Source organism: Hoplias malabaricus, chromosome 18 (assembly GCF_029633855.1).
Source record: "Hoplias malabaricus isolate fHopMal1 chromosome 18, fHopMal1.hap1, whole genome shotgun sequence".
Classification (NCBI taxonomy): domain Eukaryota; kingdom Metazoa; phylum Chordata; class Actinopteri; order Characiformes; family Erythrinidae; genus Hoplias; species Hoplias malabaricus.
The window spans coordinates 18,020,967-18,040,713 of NC_089817.1; the positions used below are offsets into that span (position 1 = coordinate 18,020,967).

Sequence of the window (19,747 nt, forward strand, 5' to 3'; positions counted from 1 at the left end):
AAGAAAACTGGAAATGAAACTCGCAATAAACCTCCAAAGTAAGGTTCAATGTCCACTGTCAAAATTGCATGCAGTGGGTGATCACATGATGATAAATCCCATCCCATTTTTTAAATTTCATCATGTTGTGGACGGCTGGGCACTGTTTGCCTGATGAAGTTGCTCATGCACTAGGTTGCTCTGTGATAAGATGAGGAGCCTGTGGAGGAGTGTGGTGTTCTGAGAAATGACTGATATATCATCCCTGTCCAAAGAAAACCATACATCAAATAATGAATTTATAGGAGAAGGAAAAAAGAAACTCCTTAACTTTCAGTGGATGTCAGTGTAAAGAGATTCTATTCCAAGTAATTTTGGAGCATTTCTATTGGTCCATTCATCATGAAATCTTCACACAATGTGAAGGACACATTCTACTGTGTTAGAATGATGTATTAACCTAAAAATAAACAAAAAAGGAGATACAGGTTTTTCTTTAAAAATTAGTCTTTTTGTCTGTAAAAAAGACTATGAGAATAAGGGAGACATAACCATGTAAGTTTTCCCTCAGTATAAGCATGGCTTAGGATGTGATTTATAAGATGCCATGATACTGTAGGACTTGGAAGCTATGTGCAGGGTCACTGACTGATGCAGTAATGGAGTTGAGTGTGTGCGTGTGATGGGAAGGTGGAGGATATTTTTGCAGAGGAAGGCGATCTGCAGGCCATTATAAGGATGGCACCTCTGCTGCTTCATTAGGATAATGCACAGGCACATGTTGCCTGGCCTGGCCCAGGCTGTGATTTAGAAATTAAAGCAGCGTTTTTATATTCCACTGCAGCATCTGCAGCATGCAGACCATGGGGCTGATGAAAGTCATCTATTCAAATCTCTTTCTCTTTCTTCTGGCTTTTCTAAAGGTTGAACAACTTCTACAATTCCTAATACAGTTCAGTGCAGTGAGGTGGTGTCTTTATTCCATGCACTGTTTAATAAAACAAAAATAGGTAGTGTTTGAAAATGTGTATTTTTCAATAGGATTTGAACATTTCATCATTAATAAAAGTGCAGAATTGTATTATTTAAAAGGTAGTAGAAAAGAATAATTTAGGCAGCTTTTGAAAACCAAGATCAAGATCATTACAAAATCAAATTTGGAAAGAAAAAACAGGACATACGTGCTGGAGTTTTCTAATATTCTGATGCAAGGGTTTTCATCGTTTTGCGTCAGCAGAACACTTTCATCCTGAGTTATTATTTAAGTATTCTTTGAGATATTAAATAACGTACAATGAGTTATTGTTGTAATTAAATTATAATGTGGCCAGATTTCCATGTGTAGTTTCCAAAATATCTTCAATAAATCTTTGCTTAGAAGGCAGCTCCAGAGATGTCTCACACATAAATTAGACAAAGAATCTCTGAGCTAATTCGGCTTTTATGTAAGCTACATTAAAATTGTCACGTGGCATCATTGTTTATCACAAGATATAAGCCATTCATCAACAGTTATTGAGAGCATCATTGTTGAACATGTGTTGTATGTCTGCAGTCAGGAAGTCACAATGTGTTTCATTTAGATGTTTAATGTGATACAATATATTCAAATGCTGATATTATACTATGTGTACTGGTACTGGAAACTTTCTTTTAATGGTTTCTTTGTCTCTCTCTCTCTCTTCCTCCACAGAGCACCTTCAAGTTTAAGTCTGAGAGTGATATTCATCTTGCGGAGCATCATAAGCAAGTGTTGTATGATGGAAAGTTGGCCAGCAGCATCGCCTTTACTTACAATGCAAAGGCCACTGACGCCCAGCTGTGTCTGGAGTCTTCCCCCAGAGAGAATGCCTCCATATTCGTCCACTCTCCACACGCCCTCATGTTGCAGGTACGCACACAAATAAAGAGAGAGAAAAAAATTCATAGGTGGGAAAAAAAAAATGGATGGTTGTTGTCATGGTTCATGTAAAAAATCAACATGTACCTATTTATGGTGCAAAAAACAAAACAAAAAAACAATAGGTACGTCTTTTAAACGATGCAAATTTGAGTCAGTACTCATATTCAGATATGTAAGGCTTTAAAAATATTTGAAAAAGCTTCTTACTCTGACTTTACTATACTGAATTTGCACCTAGACCACACATCCATCCACAAAACTAAGACTGATATAAACAGCAAAATGCTAATCAGATGTGAGCTTGGCTAATAGTTCTGCTAAAAATATGATTCCATGCTTGGTTTTTGTTAGTCTTTACTTTGTTTAAAGGAACAGTAATTAGGGTTTTAATAGTTGGGGTAAAAAAACAAAACAAAAAAAAACCCCTACTTTAAATTATTGCTTAAAATCATTGTGATGCTTCACCGACCTGTGATAGGGAGCATAGAGCCTTGATTTTGGGATAGTGCTGTAAAAGTGAACTACACTCTGCAACTGTAGGGGGAGCTCATGAACAAAAATACCAAATCTTACTCATGCCGCTTTCACATATTCACGGTAAGCCAGAAATGTTCCAGAGATTACCGGGAGGAGAGCTGTATATGTGAATGTGACCACCCGCAACGTTCGTCCCGGACATTACCCGGATATTATCCTGGTAGCGCCCTAGTAACGACCCCAGGTAAAATCAGTGCATGTGAAAGCAAAGCAAGTGTTCCTCCTGTTTCTCCTGCAGGCGCTGCGCCAAGCCTAAAGCATGTATGTGTTCCATTTCCTGCGGTGAGAACTTTTATGTGTGAAAGACCATTCCAGGACATCTCCGGACCTGGTATTCTGTAGTTTCTGTATAAATTCTCTGGAGTTTGTGTGAAAGAGGCACTAGTGTTCCTTTAAAATGATAAAATCGGTACATCTGCCCAACTTTAAAGCTCTACACTGCCCTCAGGTGGAGAGTAGGGTTTGGTCATCTTCAGAGTTCTGAAATATGAGAACGTATGAGAGAGAAGGTTACCTTTAGCTATTATGGCTTTTTGTAAAATAACTTTATTCATGTGAGGTGTAGGATTTTAATTATGTTTCCTATTCGAATTCCTGCAGTGTCTTTGGGTTCGTATAATGAGTGTTATATTTAATTTTTAAAAATTTTGCAAAAATACCTATATAAGTGAGAGTATGTGTCTCTTGCTCCAACAGGACGTAAAGGCCATTGTCACTCACTCAATCCATAGTGCCATCCACTCCATTGGGGGAATCCAAGTCCTGTTCCCCCTTTTCTCCCAGCTGGACTACCGGCAGCCTAACGACAGCCCAGTAGAGACCACAGTATGGTGAGTCCCCCTAGTTTCTGAACTCTACTCAACACTGATCCACAAGCAGTAAACGCTGTTTCAGATTGGTCTGTGAGTGAATGCAGATTGATGTCCTGTGTAATGTGTGTGGTCTCTCCAATATGAAGTTTTTTTTTTTTTGCTTATATTGTTATAAAATGCTGACAATAATTTTAATTATACCATTAACTGATTTATGTCTATACCTAAGCAGTGCTTTACTAACTGATATTTTCATTTTTTTAATTGCCACATTTGTCACACTTGTAAACAGCCTCTTAAATTGTTTATTTTTTTAGCCTATTTTTGTGTTTTGTTATAGTACTAAAATATTAGGCTTTTATGTAGTTTTTGTGGATTGCTGTTACATAAAGTTGTCCCTTATTGAGATCACTATAGGCTCAGCCTTCTAAAGCAGAGGACTTCAAATTTAGACCTTCATTCCCAAACCTATATTTTCCACACATCTTAGAGCAGAGGAATTCAGAGTGTGGGGTGTGTACTACGGAGTTCTACTATAACACACTCGCACAGTCTCACACGCTGTTGGATGAAGGATATGATCAAAAAGCAGCCTTGTCTCTTCAGCACATGGCTGTAGTCCCTGAGCTCCTAGGCACAATCAGCCCAACACAAGTTTTAGAAAGCTGGCAGACACCATCAGTAGAACTCAGATCTGCAACCCTTCTATGAGTTGTAACATCGGGCCTCTGGGAATGCTTTTGCCGATGCAGAAGAACAGAACTGCAGAAAAACAAAGACATGCAAGTTTAGGGCCCCCAGTCCTCTGCTTGGCAAACTGAGAGAGAGAGAGAGAGAGAGAGAGAGAGAGAGATACAGAAGACTTTGAGGATTTTCTTGTATAAAGGGCATCATTCACAGAATACACAGCCTTATTCTTGCATCAGCACACTGCTGCAGGGGGATGATGGGAATGTGTGTGTCTACCGCTGGCTATCAGTTGCTTTGGAGACATGCTTCACTATGAAATAGATTACGTCAAAACAGATGTGACAATAAATACTGTGTAATGCAGTGTTCTGAATACTTTGTTTTTAAAGGTATCTACTGTATGATTTACATTTATATTATTTTCACAGGCCTTTTATTGTGTACACAAGCATACGTTTCAAATGAAGATGAATGTTTAAAAGTGTGTTTGTGTTTGTAGGCACACTGTTTTGAATGTAAATTTTGACCTTGCATGGACTGATTGTGCTGCTCCTCATTAGTGTTTTACATAGAACACTGCAGTTCTTGTACAAGCTTTCATCTGTAGCAAGGTTAGATTGGCTAAGGCATTATTTAAGTTAAAAAGGTGCATAAATCATGCATTTTTTGCCTGATACAGCAGATATTTTTGCATGTTTTTATTAGCTTCAGTGAACAAATGAAATACACACTAGCAATTTGTCAGTACACTCTTTAAACCAAATTATTTAAAATAATATAAAATATATGTAATATAATCTAGTATATAAAATAATAGAATTTTCTACATTTTTCACACTTTGGCTCAATTAAAAATGAACCCTGGTACAATTGTTCTCTTAGTGTGGTTTGATAGAGTAAGTGTGGACACTCCTTTTAGAACTATGGTGCGCACAAAACATGCAGGCCGAAACTGTCTGAGCACTTGGCAGTTCTACAATTACAGACTGGAGTACTTGTATACATTGTTCTTCAACGGTCAGGACCACCATAGAGCAGGTGTGATTTAGGTAGTAGCTCATTCTCAGCACTGCAGTGACACTGATGTGATGTGTTAATTTGCATTGTGATAGTACCAGTGGATCAGACACAGCAGTGCTGCTGGTGTTTTCAAAACCCTCAGTTTCACTGCTGCATTGAGAATAGTCCAGCAACCTAAAATATCCAACCAGCAGCATCCTGCGTCTACCGATGAAGGACTTGGGGGAAGACCAACACACAGGTGTGCAGCAACAGATGATCTGCTGCCTCTGACTTTACATCTACAGGGTGGACCAGTAAGGTAGATGTTTCTGACAGATTGCACAGTGTGTGGGAACTGTGTTAAAAAACAAAAAAGCTCCAGCAGCACTGATGTCTCTGATCCACCTGTACCAACCAGTACAACACACAGTGCAGAGTATGATCCACCACCCAAATCACTGTGGGGGACCTGTCCATTGAAGAACAGGGTGAGGAGGGAGAAAATAAAGGGGTAACAGAGCAACAAATTTGTATGGTCTGTGGATCTGAGTGAATAGAGTGTAGAAATAAGGTGGTGTTCATAATTTTTTAGTTTTTTTTTTTGTTGATCAGTAAAATAGCGATCAGATTGATAAACCTCGTGGTTCCTGACATGGTAAAACAAAATGGTCAAAATTTATATAGGTGTCTGTAAATTGCAACAGGAGCAAACTAAACTTTGTTAGGGTAATGGGGAGATTGTAAATGAAGAATATTCCATTTAGCACTGTGTGCATCTTTGTGTATGTACAGTGCCACTCTTCTGGCATTCCTGGTGGAGCTGTTGAAGAGCTCTGTAGCCATGCAGGAGCAGATGCTTGGAGGAAAAGGCTTTTTGGTCATTGGTTACCTGCTGGAGAAGGTGAGCCAAATGTTACTGCACTCAACTAAATGTATTGTCCAGCTTTAACGTAATACATCAGAGACACTTCATCTTTAGTAAATTCTCTGTCTTTTTCTTTCTTTCTTTATTTGACTCTTTCTTATTGTCTCTCTCTTTCTCTCTCTCTTTCTCTCAGTCATCTCGTGTGCACATCACCAGGGCGGTTCTGGAGCAGTTCTTGTCCTTCGCTAAGTATCTAGACGGTCTTACACATGGGGCTCCTCTCCTGAAGCAACTGTGTGACCATGTCTTGTTCAACGCAGCCATCTGGATCCATACTCCCGCCAAGGTCAGTTCCACAGGACATTGTTCAGTCCTAAGAGTGGGATCAGCGTTTGGTTTTAAAATGAAAACGATAAAACATTTTTTTTATATTAGTGAAGCACACTTGAGCTGTGTTTACTTAATTGAGTTCCATTCCTCAGTTTGTCATTAACTATGTAGTACTGTAGGCAGTGATGTACATTGTCTACTTAATAGAGAGGGAGAGCTTGGCCGCTGACTCTCACAAACAACACAAAACAAAGTAAAAAGAAGAGCTGGCTGCTTTCTGTAATTATGGAACGCACTGAAGGCCACAAAACCAGGCAAAAACAATAGAAGAGAAAAGAGTGCACTTCCTCTTCAATGTGATATTAATTCTACTTCTTTAATTAAATACAATTTATTTGTACTCTTTAAATTACTATTTAGACCAGTGGTTCCCAAAGTGGGGGCACTTAGCACTATTGAAAGGGAGGGTGCAGGAAGGCAAATGAATACATATATAATCGAAGGTCACCTGTAATAATTCCACTGTAAAGGGGAATTGTCACTTTATTTTGCTCGGTTCAATACAAAGTTGCAGTTTATTGTGAATTACAATGTTAAAAATACTTTCAAGTGGAGATGGGAAACAAAAGATATTTATGTGTGTGTTGGAGCGGGGGTTTCAAAAACATTCCTATCTACAATAGAAACTTCAGAAAGGTTTGGGAACCACTGATTTATACTTTTTTTTTTTTTTTTTTTAAAGACTGCAACAATCATCAATTATTACAGTTGACTCCAGTTTCTTTTCCTTTACCACCAAATAGCTTTCTGTTTTGTTTTGTTTGTTTGTTTGTTTGATCAGACTACAGTCTGAAATTGTAGAACTAAAAAGTGTTCCTGTATGGTCAGAGGAGCTAAGAGAATGGAGTGTGTGAGTGTACAAACAAGGAGTGGGTCTTAATGTTATGTTTGATCAGTGTATATAATACATGCACTCAGTAGTTCCAACTCATGGTTCTAGTGTTTTTCAATCTCACTATCCTTCTGAAGGATTTGTTATCTGTTGAGGATTTGTTTTTCCTTGTATACATTGTATAAAAATTAAGCCTGCAATAAACCTGGCTGAGCCTCAAATTTTAAGTATATATGTGTATTTTAAGTATTTTTTAAGTTTTTAAATTTTAAGTATATATATATATTTAAAAAAAAAGGGGAAAAATTGTCAACCATCTCGCATTCTATTATGGCACATAAAGCGCTTGAGCAACTGGGATTCAGCCTCCTCTACTATCAGTGGTCTGGAGTTCTTGGTGGTCCTGTATCATGGTTCAAATAGTTGTTTTGCGTATGTTTGTGTCGTTAATTACTTTACACATAAATGTAATTAGCTTTGACAGCTCTTTGAAATTTAAAGAAAAAAAACTAATCAGATTGACCAATGAAATTGAGAATACAATTGACCAATAGCCTGTTAAATATATTTCTCACACTGTCATGCTCATCTTATACAATATCAGTACTCAACAATGTGGCAAAAGGAACTGTGCTAAATTTTTTGAAAATCTCTCTCAGACATGGATTGTATTCCATCATTAACCTCACCGTTTAAACTCTGCTCGTGGTTGAGCGCCTGAATTCTTCTGCTTCCCTGCATTGATTTTACAGGCTCTCAGGCTTTTGCAGAGTTATCATTAGTCAGCCACTGTGGAGCGCACACTTGAAGCACTGCTGAAATACCGTCATTACACCCTGCGTCCATATTTACAAGAATTACAGAGCAGAAAAGTGGGGGGAGGAATGTACTGAGGCTTTTGGAGGACATTTGGAGCATGCAGCATTAATATTATTTGAAAAGGAGTTATGTGCTTTCCATTTGGATTGGCGCAGTCCTCTGCACGGTGTAATTTGTTTTCAGTCTTTGTAGCCTAAGGCTCAGTTGCAGTAATTCGGGGGGAAATGCAGAAGTTTTGAGACAGCCAGTAGCGTGGGATATATGGATAATGACCTTAGAAGAGGAGCCTGAGGGGGCACATCTCTGCTTTTCTTCTGAACTTCTCTCTCTCACTTGGATGACCACATCCCCCACAGTCAGTGTGCCCTTATGAACGACAGAGCAGAGATGACCAGAGGAAGGAAAACAAGAGATGAGTGAAGATGTGACAGTATCAGAGAAAGGGAGATTGTGATCATTTTCCAGAGGCACATTACACTCCTTAAAGCAATTTCCAGCGCTCAGAGATGAAGAGGCTTAGGGTCATCACCTTTTCCAAAACTGTCCACCACCAGATTTGATGCTGTGTACAGGAACCTTTAACACGCACTTGTCATCACCCGTTTGCCTCACACACTCATCTTATTCCCTCTTTAAAATACATCCCTTCATTTCAATTTTTTACCACAAATCCACTCATATTCTCCCCCTTTACTCCACATCCATTGATAACCTCCCCTTTACAACATTCCCTTCATATTTCACACTTTAACCCCCCCCCCCCAATGTCCCCCAATGACCACAGACTCATTCAGAATCTCCATTTAGTGCATGCACCCACTCATAATCTCCCTTTTATCATCTGCATGAAAGCCAGAACCAGCATTAACCATCATACTCCAGTATATTTCTAACTAATATTCCTGAGTAGTTCATAGTTAATTAAAGAATTATTTTTTTTTAAATATCTCAGATATATAGATATAGTCATTGCTACATTATAAAGAAGAGCAATAGACAACAATGCAAAAGACAATAAATAATTACAGCCACTGTAACTCTTCTATACAGCATACCATTGTTTATACAATAATGTAGCATGGGCATTATATACTAGATGGTGTACGGTAGGATTTGGAAAAAGAAATTGACGAGCTGATGGCCCCCAACAGTGCTTACTGTGTGTATTTTCAGTCCTCTGGTAATTATTGATAGTCTACAACAGGATAACAAATAGCATTTTTATCACTGCTGACACTGTGTAGATTAAAATGTGTGTGTATATAATGTGAGGGTGGTAAAATAAATCCTCAAAAAAAGGGGAAAGGAGGAGGTGTAGCAAACAAAATACAGGTGTTAACCCAGTCGGATTAATATGGGATGAGGCTTGTAATTTGGAACAGATGTTTGGGGGGGGGGTTTTATATATATATATATATATATATATATATATATATATATATATATATATTACGTATAATAATTATGCTTACAATAATAATAGTAATATAATATTTATGTGGTGTTACTTATTGGCTTACTGGTAATAATGCTGTATTAATTCATTCATTTATAAGCTGCTTATTACAGTGTTGTGTTAATTTTTTTTTTTTTTTCATCATCATGCAACCTGAGTAGGGTCCCAGGTTTAAGCCCAGACCCCAGTGTGTGTTTACAGCTGTAATTGAGTAAGGGTTAGAAGAACAATCAGCTGAGGCTGAGATTAGCTCTACTGATAGCCTGGTGTTCAGAACAGCCTCATTAAGTCCCAGTCTAATTATCAGGTCCGTGTGGGGATGCATGCATGTGTGTGTTCCTTTGAGATTACTGCAGTAGAGAAAAGAAAACACACACAGAGTGGGAGAAGAGCACTATATGAGGAATATCTAGCATTTGTATAATGCTGCAGCTCTTATAATTTCCAAATAATGGGTTCAGACTTAGCATAAACGTAATTTATTTAATGAAAGTATTGGGTGTGCCTCTACGCTTGCTTTCTTGCTTTTTTCTTACTTTCTTGCTTGAACTGCTTCCTTTTTTGGTTCTGTTATTTTGATTCTGTTATCTTTCTCTGTTTACTCAAGTTCCTTCATTGTATATTTCGGTCTATCTTTATATTGACTTTTCATCTGTGTCTATCTTTATGCCTGTCTGTCTGTACTGTGTGTTTGTATATGTCTCTATGTATTATATATTTACACCTGTTTTTCTGTTTTTGTTGTGTATGCCTGTGTCTCTATCTGTATTGTATGTCTATATCTATTTATATTAGTATTGTATGTCTGCATTTGTCAGTTAGGTTTTGTCTGTCTATCCTTCCATCCATACACCTATGTTTCTCTTGCTTTTTCCCTATAATCATAACTTAATAAATGAATGTGTTTGTGTGTTCTTCTCAGGTTCAACTTTCTCTTTACACGTATCTTTCTGCTGAGTTCATTGGCACTGCCACCATCTACACCACCATCCGCAGAGTGGGCACAGTCCTACAACTAATGCACACGCTCAAATACTACTACTGGGCTAGCAATCCTCTGGAGAGCAGTGGAATCACTCCCAAAGGCCTTGGTAAGGACACACAAACACACCCCCACACCACAAGCATGGTCATGTACTTACAACTCTGAGCTGAGTGCAGCTCAGTTAATTTAACATTTTACACTTTTACTGCTGTACTGTTCGACATGAATCAGAGTTCAAATTGTCCAGGATATATCACTACTATGTAATTGCTTCAGCGGGTTAGGGTGGAACTGGACATTTCGGAGAGATCGGCATCGTTTACTATTTGTTATGAGGTAAAGGGAAATAATATACTGAAACTATATCAAACTAAGATAATACAATGCTTATCATAGTATATTAAATGAGAAAATACTGACGTACTGACTGTGAGACACCTACCCCTAGGTAAAATGGAGGTGTAGGGCTACGGAGTCACCCATCACCGTTAAATTATGATATTATGACGGTATTGTATAAAGTAACAAACTAATGAGCCCAGAGTCACCATGCTACAGACTCATGGCTTGCTGGGAACTGTTGAAGTTGAAGAGACTTTAAACCTACAGCATCAGTCCTTAGAGTCCTACCACTGGCCTCTATTCTGGTTTCTTGACTGTTCACAGCACTGTCCAGGAGGAAGCGTGTATAATGGCCAGTTCTCCTGTTCTTTCTGTGGCTGAGGGGCTCTGTCTGGTTTTTGCGGTTGGCCAGTGGTGTGGAGAAGACTGGGTAGGGGGTCAGTAGCTATTCTCCAGGAGGGGCAGGAGGCTAATGTCTTTCATTATCCACACCATACACTGCCCGACCCATTGTCCAGCCAAGCAGCTCTCACTCTCTGTGCCACTCTCACACACACACTACTCTCCTCTCTTACTCAGACTCTATTTCTTGTCTCCTTCTCACTTTCGTCATTCTAACATTCTTTTTCATGTGCTTTCTTTTCTTGATCTCTTTGTAGTTTGTTTTATGGTGGTTTGTGTTTCTATCCGTCTGTTTTCTACTGTGCATTAATCAGAGACCACTGCTTTGTCTGTTTAATGGCCATCTACAATCTCATTTCTAGAAAAGTCAAGAATTGTGTTAAAACAAGAGCAAGACTTTTAAAAAAATAAAAAGAAGATGAGATCGACTAGCCATGCAAAGACTGGGGTGGGGTGTGGTAAGCATTTATGTTCCTCCACATGGTTGTTTTTGTTGTGGATTTGAAAGTGTAACTACAAAGAAGGCATACTGTGTTTGTAATCAAAAACATCCTATGCCAGTCCATTAGAGCTTCACATAAAGTCCATCTCGCTCTCTTACTACCAGCAACCACACCAATTCAGCTGTCATCTATCATTAAGCATTTAAAGACAACACTTGTGATTTTAATCAAAAACACTTTTCATAAAATTATGAGGATGTTTCCTCAACTGTTTCTGCTTTCCAGTCTGTTTGCATGCTCAAAAATGGTCTGATATGTAATATATAACAAACCAGAAAACAGCACTTGACCGCTAAGGTTACTGAGCCCATTTATGATCTGATCAGCAACCAGCTACCCCTTACAACTATGGATACTGGTTGGGCTTAGCCTATGAGTACCCAAATCGCCCACTACATCAGGTAGGCACCTCCCCTTATCTGTGTTTCACTGAATTTAACCCAGGATGCCTCCAGAATGAAGAAAAAATGAGCGAAAAAAAGAAGAATCAATAGATACGGTCTGCAGACCCCAAAACTCAGCACCATTGAATATGTTTGGGATTACTTGTATTGCTAGAAAATGCAGCCAGCATCTTGCTCTTCATTACTGCATTATCTCTTTTCTGGCTAGACAAGTGCACTACATAAATATATATTTTTGACAAGGTACAGATGATGGATAATTAATTATGACTGCCTCTCCAACTCACCTCAGAGGTATTGGATTGTGCTCCATCAGTGAAGAGATTGTAGTTCCACTGAAGCACAGATCAATGTTATGTACACTGTGCCCCTCTACTCCACACGTGCCATTGTGCGTGGTAAACAGAGCAAGCCATTTGATTTGACTTCAGGGTTTTCTTTTTTCTTATATATATATATATATATATATATATATATATATAAATATAAATGTGTGTGTGTGTGTGTGTCTTTAAATGCAAGCTGTGCATCCAACAATTCAGAGCGGGTTTACACAAGGTACAGTTAAACAAATTTTTTGGCAACATCAAAGAGAAAGCTGCTGCTTCATTGCCACCACAACACAAGATTCCAGGCATCAGAAATACTGTAGTCATATGAAATGAAGTGGGCTTTGACAACAGCAGCTTCATGGTGCTGTGTTTTCGCACTGCCATGGTGCTTCTCAAATAGCAGTAATGATTTTTCCATGGATGGAGAGAGTATCTCGCCAGCATCCATCATTAGCCACTGAAAGCCAACAGATAATTGGCCCACAATCCCGTCTGTGTGCTGGTTCTTCTCTCCCCAGAGGCAGCTCAAATAAAATTGCTTCTAATTACTGATGAATGTTCACATGTGCCAATGGTAATGTGACATTCAAGTGAACGTGTAGGATAGCTGCTGAGGCACTTATTTATTTACTGTTTAATGAACTCTCATGTTCATCCACTCTAATATCTCTTCAGCCTTGTTTTGCCTTTATTTTTCTCCTGTTACTTTAGCCTACCTACCCGAACAGCTATTGCTTTATACTTGTTTTTCTCCCGTGCCTTTTTCTCCCCCAACGCTTTTCTTGCAAGCTAGATTTAAAGAATTAGTTTTTGAATACAGCTTTTGCTATTGCTTAATTGAAAACAAACATAACTGAAGGTACTACAGTTCATTGTAATGTGTTTATTTTAGACTTGTGTACAATTTTTGTACATGTTGCCTTCTGCTTAGAATGTCAGAGAATTGTCAAAAATATCAAAGGGTATCAAATACACAGACACCCAAAGCCGACCAAGGTTTCATTTCAGCATACACACCAGTCACAAGACCAATGGGGAGTGGATAAAAAAATCTTATAATAATAGGAAAAATTTTACATTTTTGACTGGACAAGTACAGGCTCGAGGGCCACTGCAAGATGCTCCATGGCCAGTGTATGGTCCACAGTTCTATGGATGGGGCACCTTGAACTACACTTCTATTTTATGAAGGTTTTTTTAACTTATGCAAAAGGCTTGGTACACATGAAGCTATCTCAAAATGTAAGATTAAATGAGTAGCACTGTGGTTCGGCTGCGTGTGTTATTTCTTCATATTTGTCGTTATTTAGTTCACCGCAGAATTAAGAAAATGAAGACATTTTACAGCTTGCTTGCTTAATTAATTATTTATTCATTTCATTTATTGTGAATTTGAGGCACTCAGTAGCAAAACCAGGACTTTTTATAACCATTATATATATATATATATATATATATATATATATATATATATATATATACACACACACGTTCCTTATTTTAATCAAATGAATCGACGAATGAATGAAAAACGAGCTTAAAGAGGGCCTTGTTATCAAGGATACGGTTCCACTTCCTGAGCTCAGTGTTGGTGCAGTGATTACATAAACCTGACCATGGGCAGAACTTGTATAATCCATCTAGCAGAAAGTGCATTGACTACAATAACAGATGTACATAAGGAGCTGAAAGAAATATGGTTATACTGTCCACTTCAGGGCTGAGAAATGATCCAGTCTTGCATACTGCTTTCTTTACTTTACAGTATTTCTTCTTATCTGCAGAATGTACCCAGTAAATGCACTGTCTGTGAGTGTTGTTGGTGGGGTGGTCTCACTGTAGTGGGCTGTGCTTCATTCTCCAATGGAGATCAATTAGGATAAGGCCACTAGGACAGAATGGGGAGATTTTTTTTTCTTCTATGTTGTGTGCTGAGTGCCTGAGATAACACTGAGTTGCAACCACTCTTCACTGTTGGATGCACTGCCTGTGTCGTCATGACAACCCTGTTTACCTCTTGTGGAGCCATGTGGATTTATGTGGGTTTGTGTGTGTGTGTGTGTTTTTCTTTTCGTGTGAGGAGTGCAGGAGGCTCAGCAGCAATCATTTACTGTTCACTGTCACCTAAAGGCCATCACTCACAGGGCAACACCGTCCGAGGGACTGTGTTTGTGTTTGTGCAATGACAAGTGTTAATCTACTCACCAAGGCTGAGTGGCCTTCAGTTGACGCTGGGGAAATAGAAGAGTCAAGCACACAGCATGGGATGTAGGGCAAGAAAATTTTATATACAGTAAATATATTTACAGTATTGCAGAGGTCAGATTTTATTTCTGTTCCAGTCAACACATCATTTTTTCCCCCCACAGTTCTGTGCAAAATTATAGGCACCAGAGATTGAGATTTAAAAAGCTATTTATCTGAGCTGTAAGTGTTTATTTGCTGAAAAACAAACAAACAAATAACGCTCCAACATTAGAATAATCCAAATAACATTATTCCAGTAAGTGTGATATTGTGTATGAGAATGTGTTGGTTTCAATTTTGTCAAATCTCTCCTCGTTGCAGTTTGTATTATTTGAAGTTATCATCCAATACCTAGTTTACCAGCTAATAAATATTGATTTTAAATAACATGTGCTGTTGATTTAAAAAAAAAATCATGTGATCAAGAAGAATCTGCACAAAACATTGTTCTTCAAACTCACTCACACCTACTACTTTATAGAAAGAAAAAAAATCTTATATTTCTTATTTGTTATACATTATTCTTTTGTATTTTGTATTTATAACTTCATACAAGCAGCACACTTACTGAGAAGGCATTACTTTAAATATATATAATTATTTTACATGCCTAAGACTTCTGCACAACACTGTATATATAAAAACACACTATTTAGATTTATTCATTCATTCATTCATTCATTCATTCGTTATGTGTAACCACTTATCCAGGCCCCCTCCAGGGTGTATTCCTGTCTTGTGCCCAATGATTCCAAGTAGGCTCTGGACCCACCGTGACCCTGAACTGAATAAGCGGTATTCAGAGTTAGCCGTTTCTAATTTATTTTTTGTTACCCTTCTGGCTCACCTCAATATTAGAAAAAAACTGAGAAAGAAACATACTTGCAACTTCTTTCTATCATTCCGTAGTGATGTTGTTATGAAGTTGGTGTAATGTGCAAGTTAGAAACAAAATTCCAATTATTATTATTGCTATACACTAAAACACATAAAATCAGACACACAAAAACACACACATAACTGTGCTCACACTATTGGCAGAGTGAGCCGTGCATTTACATCTGCAAGCTGGGATATATATTAATAAAGTCTTAAGGGTTAAGGATGGGTTAAAAATGGTTCCAGTCCAGGAACATTTAAAGCAGGACCACTACAGAGCAGGTATGATTTAGGCAGTTGATCATTCTTGGTGCTTCAGTGACACTGATGTGATGGTGGTGTGTTAATGTATGTTGTGCTGTTATGAGTGGATCAGATACAGTGGTGCTGCTGGAACTTTTAAAACACTGTGTCCTCTCACTGTTCACTCTGTTAGGCACACCTACCTTGTTGGTCCACCTTGTAGATGTAAGGTCAGAGACAGTAATTCATTGATTGCTGCACAGTTTGTGTTGGTCGTGCTCTAGGCCTTTATCAGTGGACACAAGACACAGGAGGTGGTCATAATGTTATGGTTTATATGTAATATACTGTGTGTATGTATATGCAGTAATGTAGTTTACATTTTTAATATGTTTGTCAAATTTTTCTTAACCAGAGGGAGAAGAGATGAGTTAGGAGTCTTCCTAATCCCAGCTCGCACACACACACACACACACACACACACACACACAAAGACTACTTACTCCACATATACACAGAGGGCAGTGTAAATTTTTCATTGCAACTTCGTAATGTCTCTGCCTGCGTTTTTAAATAAAAGATGAGAGATGTGTGTAAGAAAGAGAAAAATAAAAAGGGGAAAATTAATGGATTACTGCTGTGGAGAACAGAGACTGTAGGGACCTGTATGTGTGTGTGAGTAAATTAATGTTGTCTGCTTGGTGGGGTGCTAGTGATCTTTAGCGTTTGGGTTCTCCTCTGAGATGAGTGCTTCTGCCATTCTAATCTGTTCTGACATATGAAGGCCTTTGTTTCTTTCTCTCTTTTACACAAGAACCCTTATTTACTAGGTGGTGTACACATGCTTCAGTACATTATTATTCATCAGCATGAAGGTGGTTTATTATGTTTTTGAATGCTATACACTATGTGGGGTGTTATGGTGGCACCGCAGTTATGTCGCATTCACACAGCTCCAGGGACCTGTGGGTTCAAGAGGTTGTTCAAGTCCCGCTCTGGGTGACTATCTGTGAGGAGTTTGGTGTGTTCTCCCTGTGTCTGCATGGGTTTCCTCCGGGTGCTCCTGTTACCTCCCACAGTCCAAAACGCACGATGATAGGTCGATTGGCTTCTGTAGATGTGAGTGAAAGTGTGTTTCTCCTTGTGAAGGACTGCTGACCCCTCCAAGGTGTGTTCCTGCTTTACGCCCAAAGAATGAGTAAATGTACACTATGTACTTGGTGTGCGACATGTCCTAAATATATACCCTCACCAAACAATGTCCATATGCGATGATAAAAGTTTGTGAACCTTCGATATATTCCTGCAAAAATGCAAAATGATACTACCACCGCCATTTCCCAGATGGGGAAAGAATTACTTGTCCTTTCTTCAGACCAGATGCATTTTAATCTCATCCTTGCACATATATTTTGAACGTCATCTGTATGAAACTGCAGTGAGATAGCAGTTATACTTTGTAGAGCAGTGGCCTTCTCCTCATGGTCCTGCTATGCATACCATTGTTGTTGAGGATTCTCAAGGTGGTGGTCGCGTTAACGTTAACATAAGCCAATGTGAGGGAGGCCTTTAGTTACTAAAATGGTTCCCTGAGGTCAGGTACTGATGATGAATGAATAGTTCTGGATCATAAACATCACTCTGTCTCATTCCAAATGCAGTGAATGGAGCTCCATCACTCCAGAGAATTGAGTTGTACAGCTCCACCACACAGTGCTGGTCTTTACACACCTCTACCCAACACGGCATAGGGTAATCTATCTCTAGTGCTCTTCTGTGGGGATTTAACAAACCGTGTGTGCTGTTCTATGATGCATAGAATGAAAAAATGTTTTAGTTGATCTAAAAACACACATTCTTATTGGTGTAGCATGTTGTGTTTACCTAGGCATGGAATTGAACCCTGGTCTGCCATGTTAAAGTCACAATACACAAACCATATAGGGGATTGGGAATAAGTTTCACTGAACTTTTAGCTTCTAGCAAATTGTTTTCATATTTGTTCTTTCAACAATTTCAGAGCTAGATTATTATTCAGTGGATTATGTTTCTGCCAAGATATGAAATTTTGAGCTAGCTTGAGTAATCTCCACAGCGTGAATTGAAATGGGACACTCAGGAACAGCTGCACATGTGTCTATTTACCATGGCCAGTGCCATGTGTGGGCTAGAGGTAGTGCTGGCGATATGATATCATTATTAATTGTACATTTTACCACGATAATGAAAGATTATTTTGTTTTTGTATTTTGACCCAGTGATGAGGCATATATTGTAAATATGCTCCAGTATTAAAGCTGGGATATTTTTTCTCTAATGTTGCTGGGAGCTTGTTCCTCTGTTGTTGTTTTTTTCTTCAATGTTTACATTTGATTTCTTTTTGTTCAGTGTCATCTTAATTATAGTCAAAACACAGCACGTCCAAACCACAGACGAGTAGGTGCCCTTGGTTGGCCTCTGCGTTTAGGTTGCTTCCATGTGGCAGAATCACATGACTGCAGCTTGATAGCATGATTTTAAACAAAGAGTACATGAACACACTGGGGACATAGCAGAATAAAAAAAAACTATTATTATTATAATTATATAATCAATATAGACAGTTATGGCGATTAGAAGTTCTGAATGTCGATTTTGATTATTTGCCCAGCCCTAGCTAGAGGGCACTGTGCGGTGGATTGTTTTAAAGTGGTGATGCTCCAACCAATACCTTTAGGATGGGTTGATTTTGTGATCCAGAACTATACAGCATCATTAAGTGTACCCTGCAATGTTGTCATGGCTAAATGCTCTCAAATATATCATAGTAATATTCCAGGTAAAACCTGGTACCAAACTAGATTTTTTTACTATTTTTATTATTATTATTTATTATCTTTTATTTAACTAGGAAAAAAATCTCACTGAGATTTTAAAATCTTGTTTACAGGAGAGTCCTAGCCAAGACAGATACATAAAATATGGCTATAAGGGGGCAATACATAAAATGTTTCAAACAACGAACATAAAACAAAAATCAACAATCAACCCTCAATAATTCATTTAAAACCCTGACATATAGTTTTACCCATTTCCACAGTCTGAAGAATGTTTTTGAAACTATTCAATGATACTTGTTCCTGCAGTTTCCAAACCCTCTGTACAAAATTCCAAATAAGTATAAGACTTCACTTACAAAGGTTTACTCATGGTTTAAAATCTGTTTGTTAATAGTTGTGCATTATGTGGTGCATACAATAAATACATCTACACTGTCTAATGGTTAAGGCGGAACATGGCGCAGCATGTAGTGTCGGAGTCACTTGAGGTTATGGGTTCAAGTCCTGCTCGGGCTGACTGTCTGTGATGAGTCTGGTGTTTTCTCTCTGTGCCTGCGTGGATTTACTCCAGGAGCTCTGGTTTCCTCTCACGGTCCGAAAACACACGTTGGTAGGTGGATTGGTGACTTAAATGTGTACGTAGGGGTGTGTGTGTGTGTGTGTGTCGCCCTGTTAAGGATTGGCGCCCCCTCCAGTGTGTGATTCTGCCTTGCGTCCAATGATTCTGGGTAGGCTCCAGACACACCACGACCCTGAACTGGATAAGTGGTTACAGATAATAAATGAATGAATAAATGTTAATGGTTATTATCTTGTACATACAATACATACATCTACACTGTATGCAGATCTTGCCAGATTCGCACCTTACCTTATCATTCAATTCCATTAATCAACATTAAATTACACAGCTTCAGCACATATTTATGTTAACAATTTATCTCCCAAGTTTAAGTATCTACCAACAGACCTTTTTAGAAATTAATGATTATTTGGTGCACCTTACATTATCAAACTAATAAATTCACGTTCTCAGATCTGAGAGTATTCTTTACTTTGATATTTTTAGTAATTTATCTGAATCTATTTGGCAAATATCAGGTCATGGTTGCTCTTTCTATATATGTTCCAAATGATTATTAATGATTTTTAAGGTGTTTACAACCCAATTAATGACTATTGAATAAATAGATATTTAAATCATTTTAAAGACTTTAAGTGTAATCAAATTTTAAAGTGGTGTACCTAAAGCGGGAATAGAAGAGGAAAGACAAATGTGATAAATTATTTTAGATCAAAGTGGTTT

The 19,747-nt window shown here is 38.3% G+C and overlaps 1 protein-coding gene across 5 annotated transcripts in view; it reads left to right on the forward strand.

Annotated features, from left to right (window-relative positions):
- Positions 1 to 19,747, forward strand: part of nbeaa (neurobeachin a) — a 214,335-nt gene that overhangs the window by 124,898 nt on the left and 69,690 nt on the right. For all 5 annotated transcript variants that reach the window (XM_066651728.1, XM_066651729.1, XM_066651732.1 and 2 more), the window contains exons 9-13: positions 1,673 to 1,870; positions 3,116 to 3,249; positions 5,716 to 5,824; positions 5,982 to 6,134; positions 10,208 to 10,376. In XM_066651728.1, coding sequence (XP_066507825.1) covers positions 1,673 to 1,870; positions 3,116 to 3,249; positions 5,716 to 5,824; positions 5,982 to 6,134; positions 10,208 to 10,376 — 763 coding nt within the window. The remainder of the gene's footprint in view (positions 1 to 1,672; positions 1,871 to 3,115; positions 3,250 to 5,715; positions 5,825 to 5,981; positions 6,135 to 10,207; positions 10,377 to 19,747) is intronic.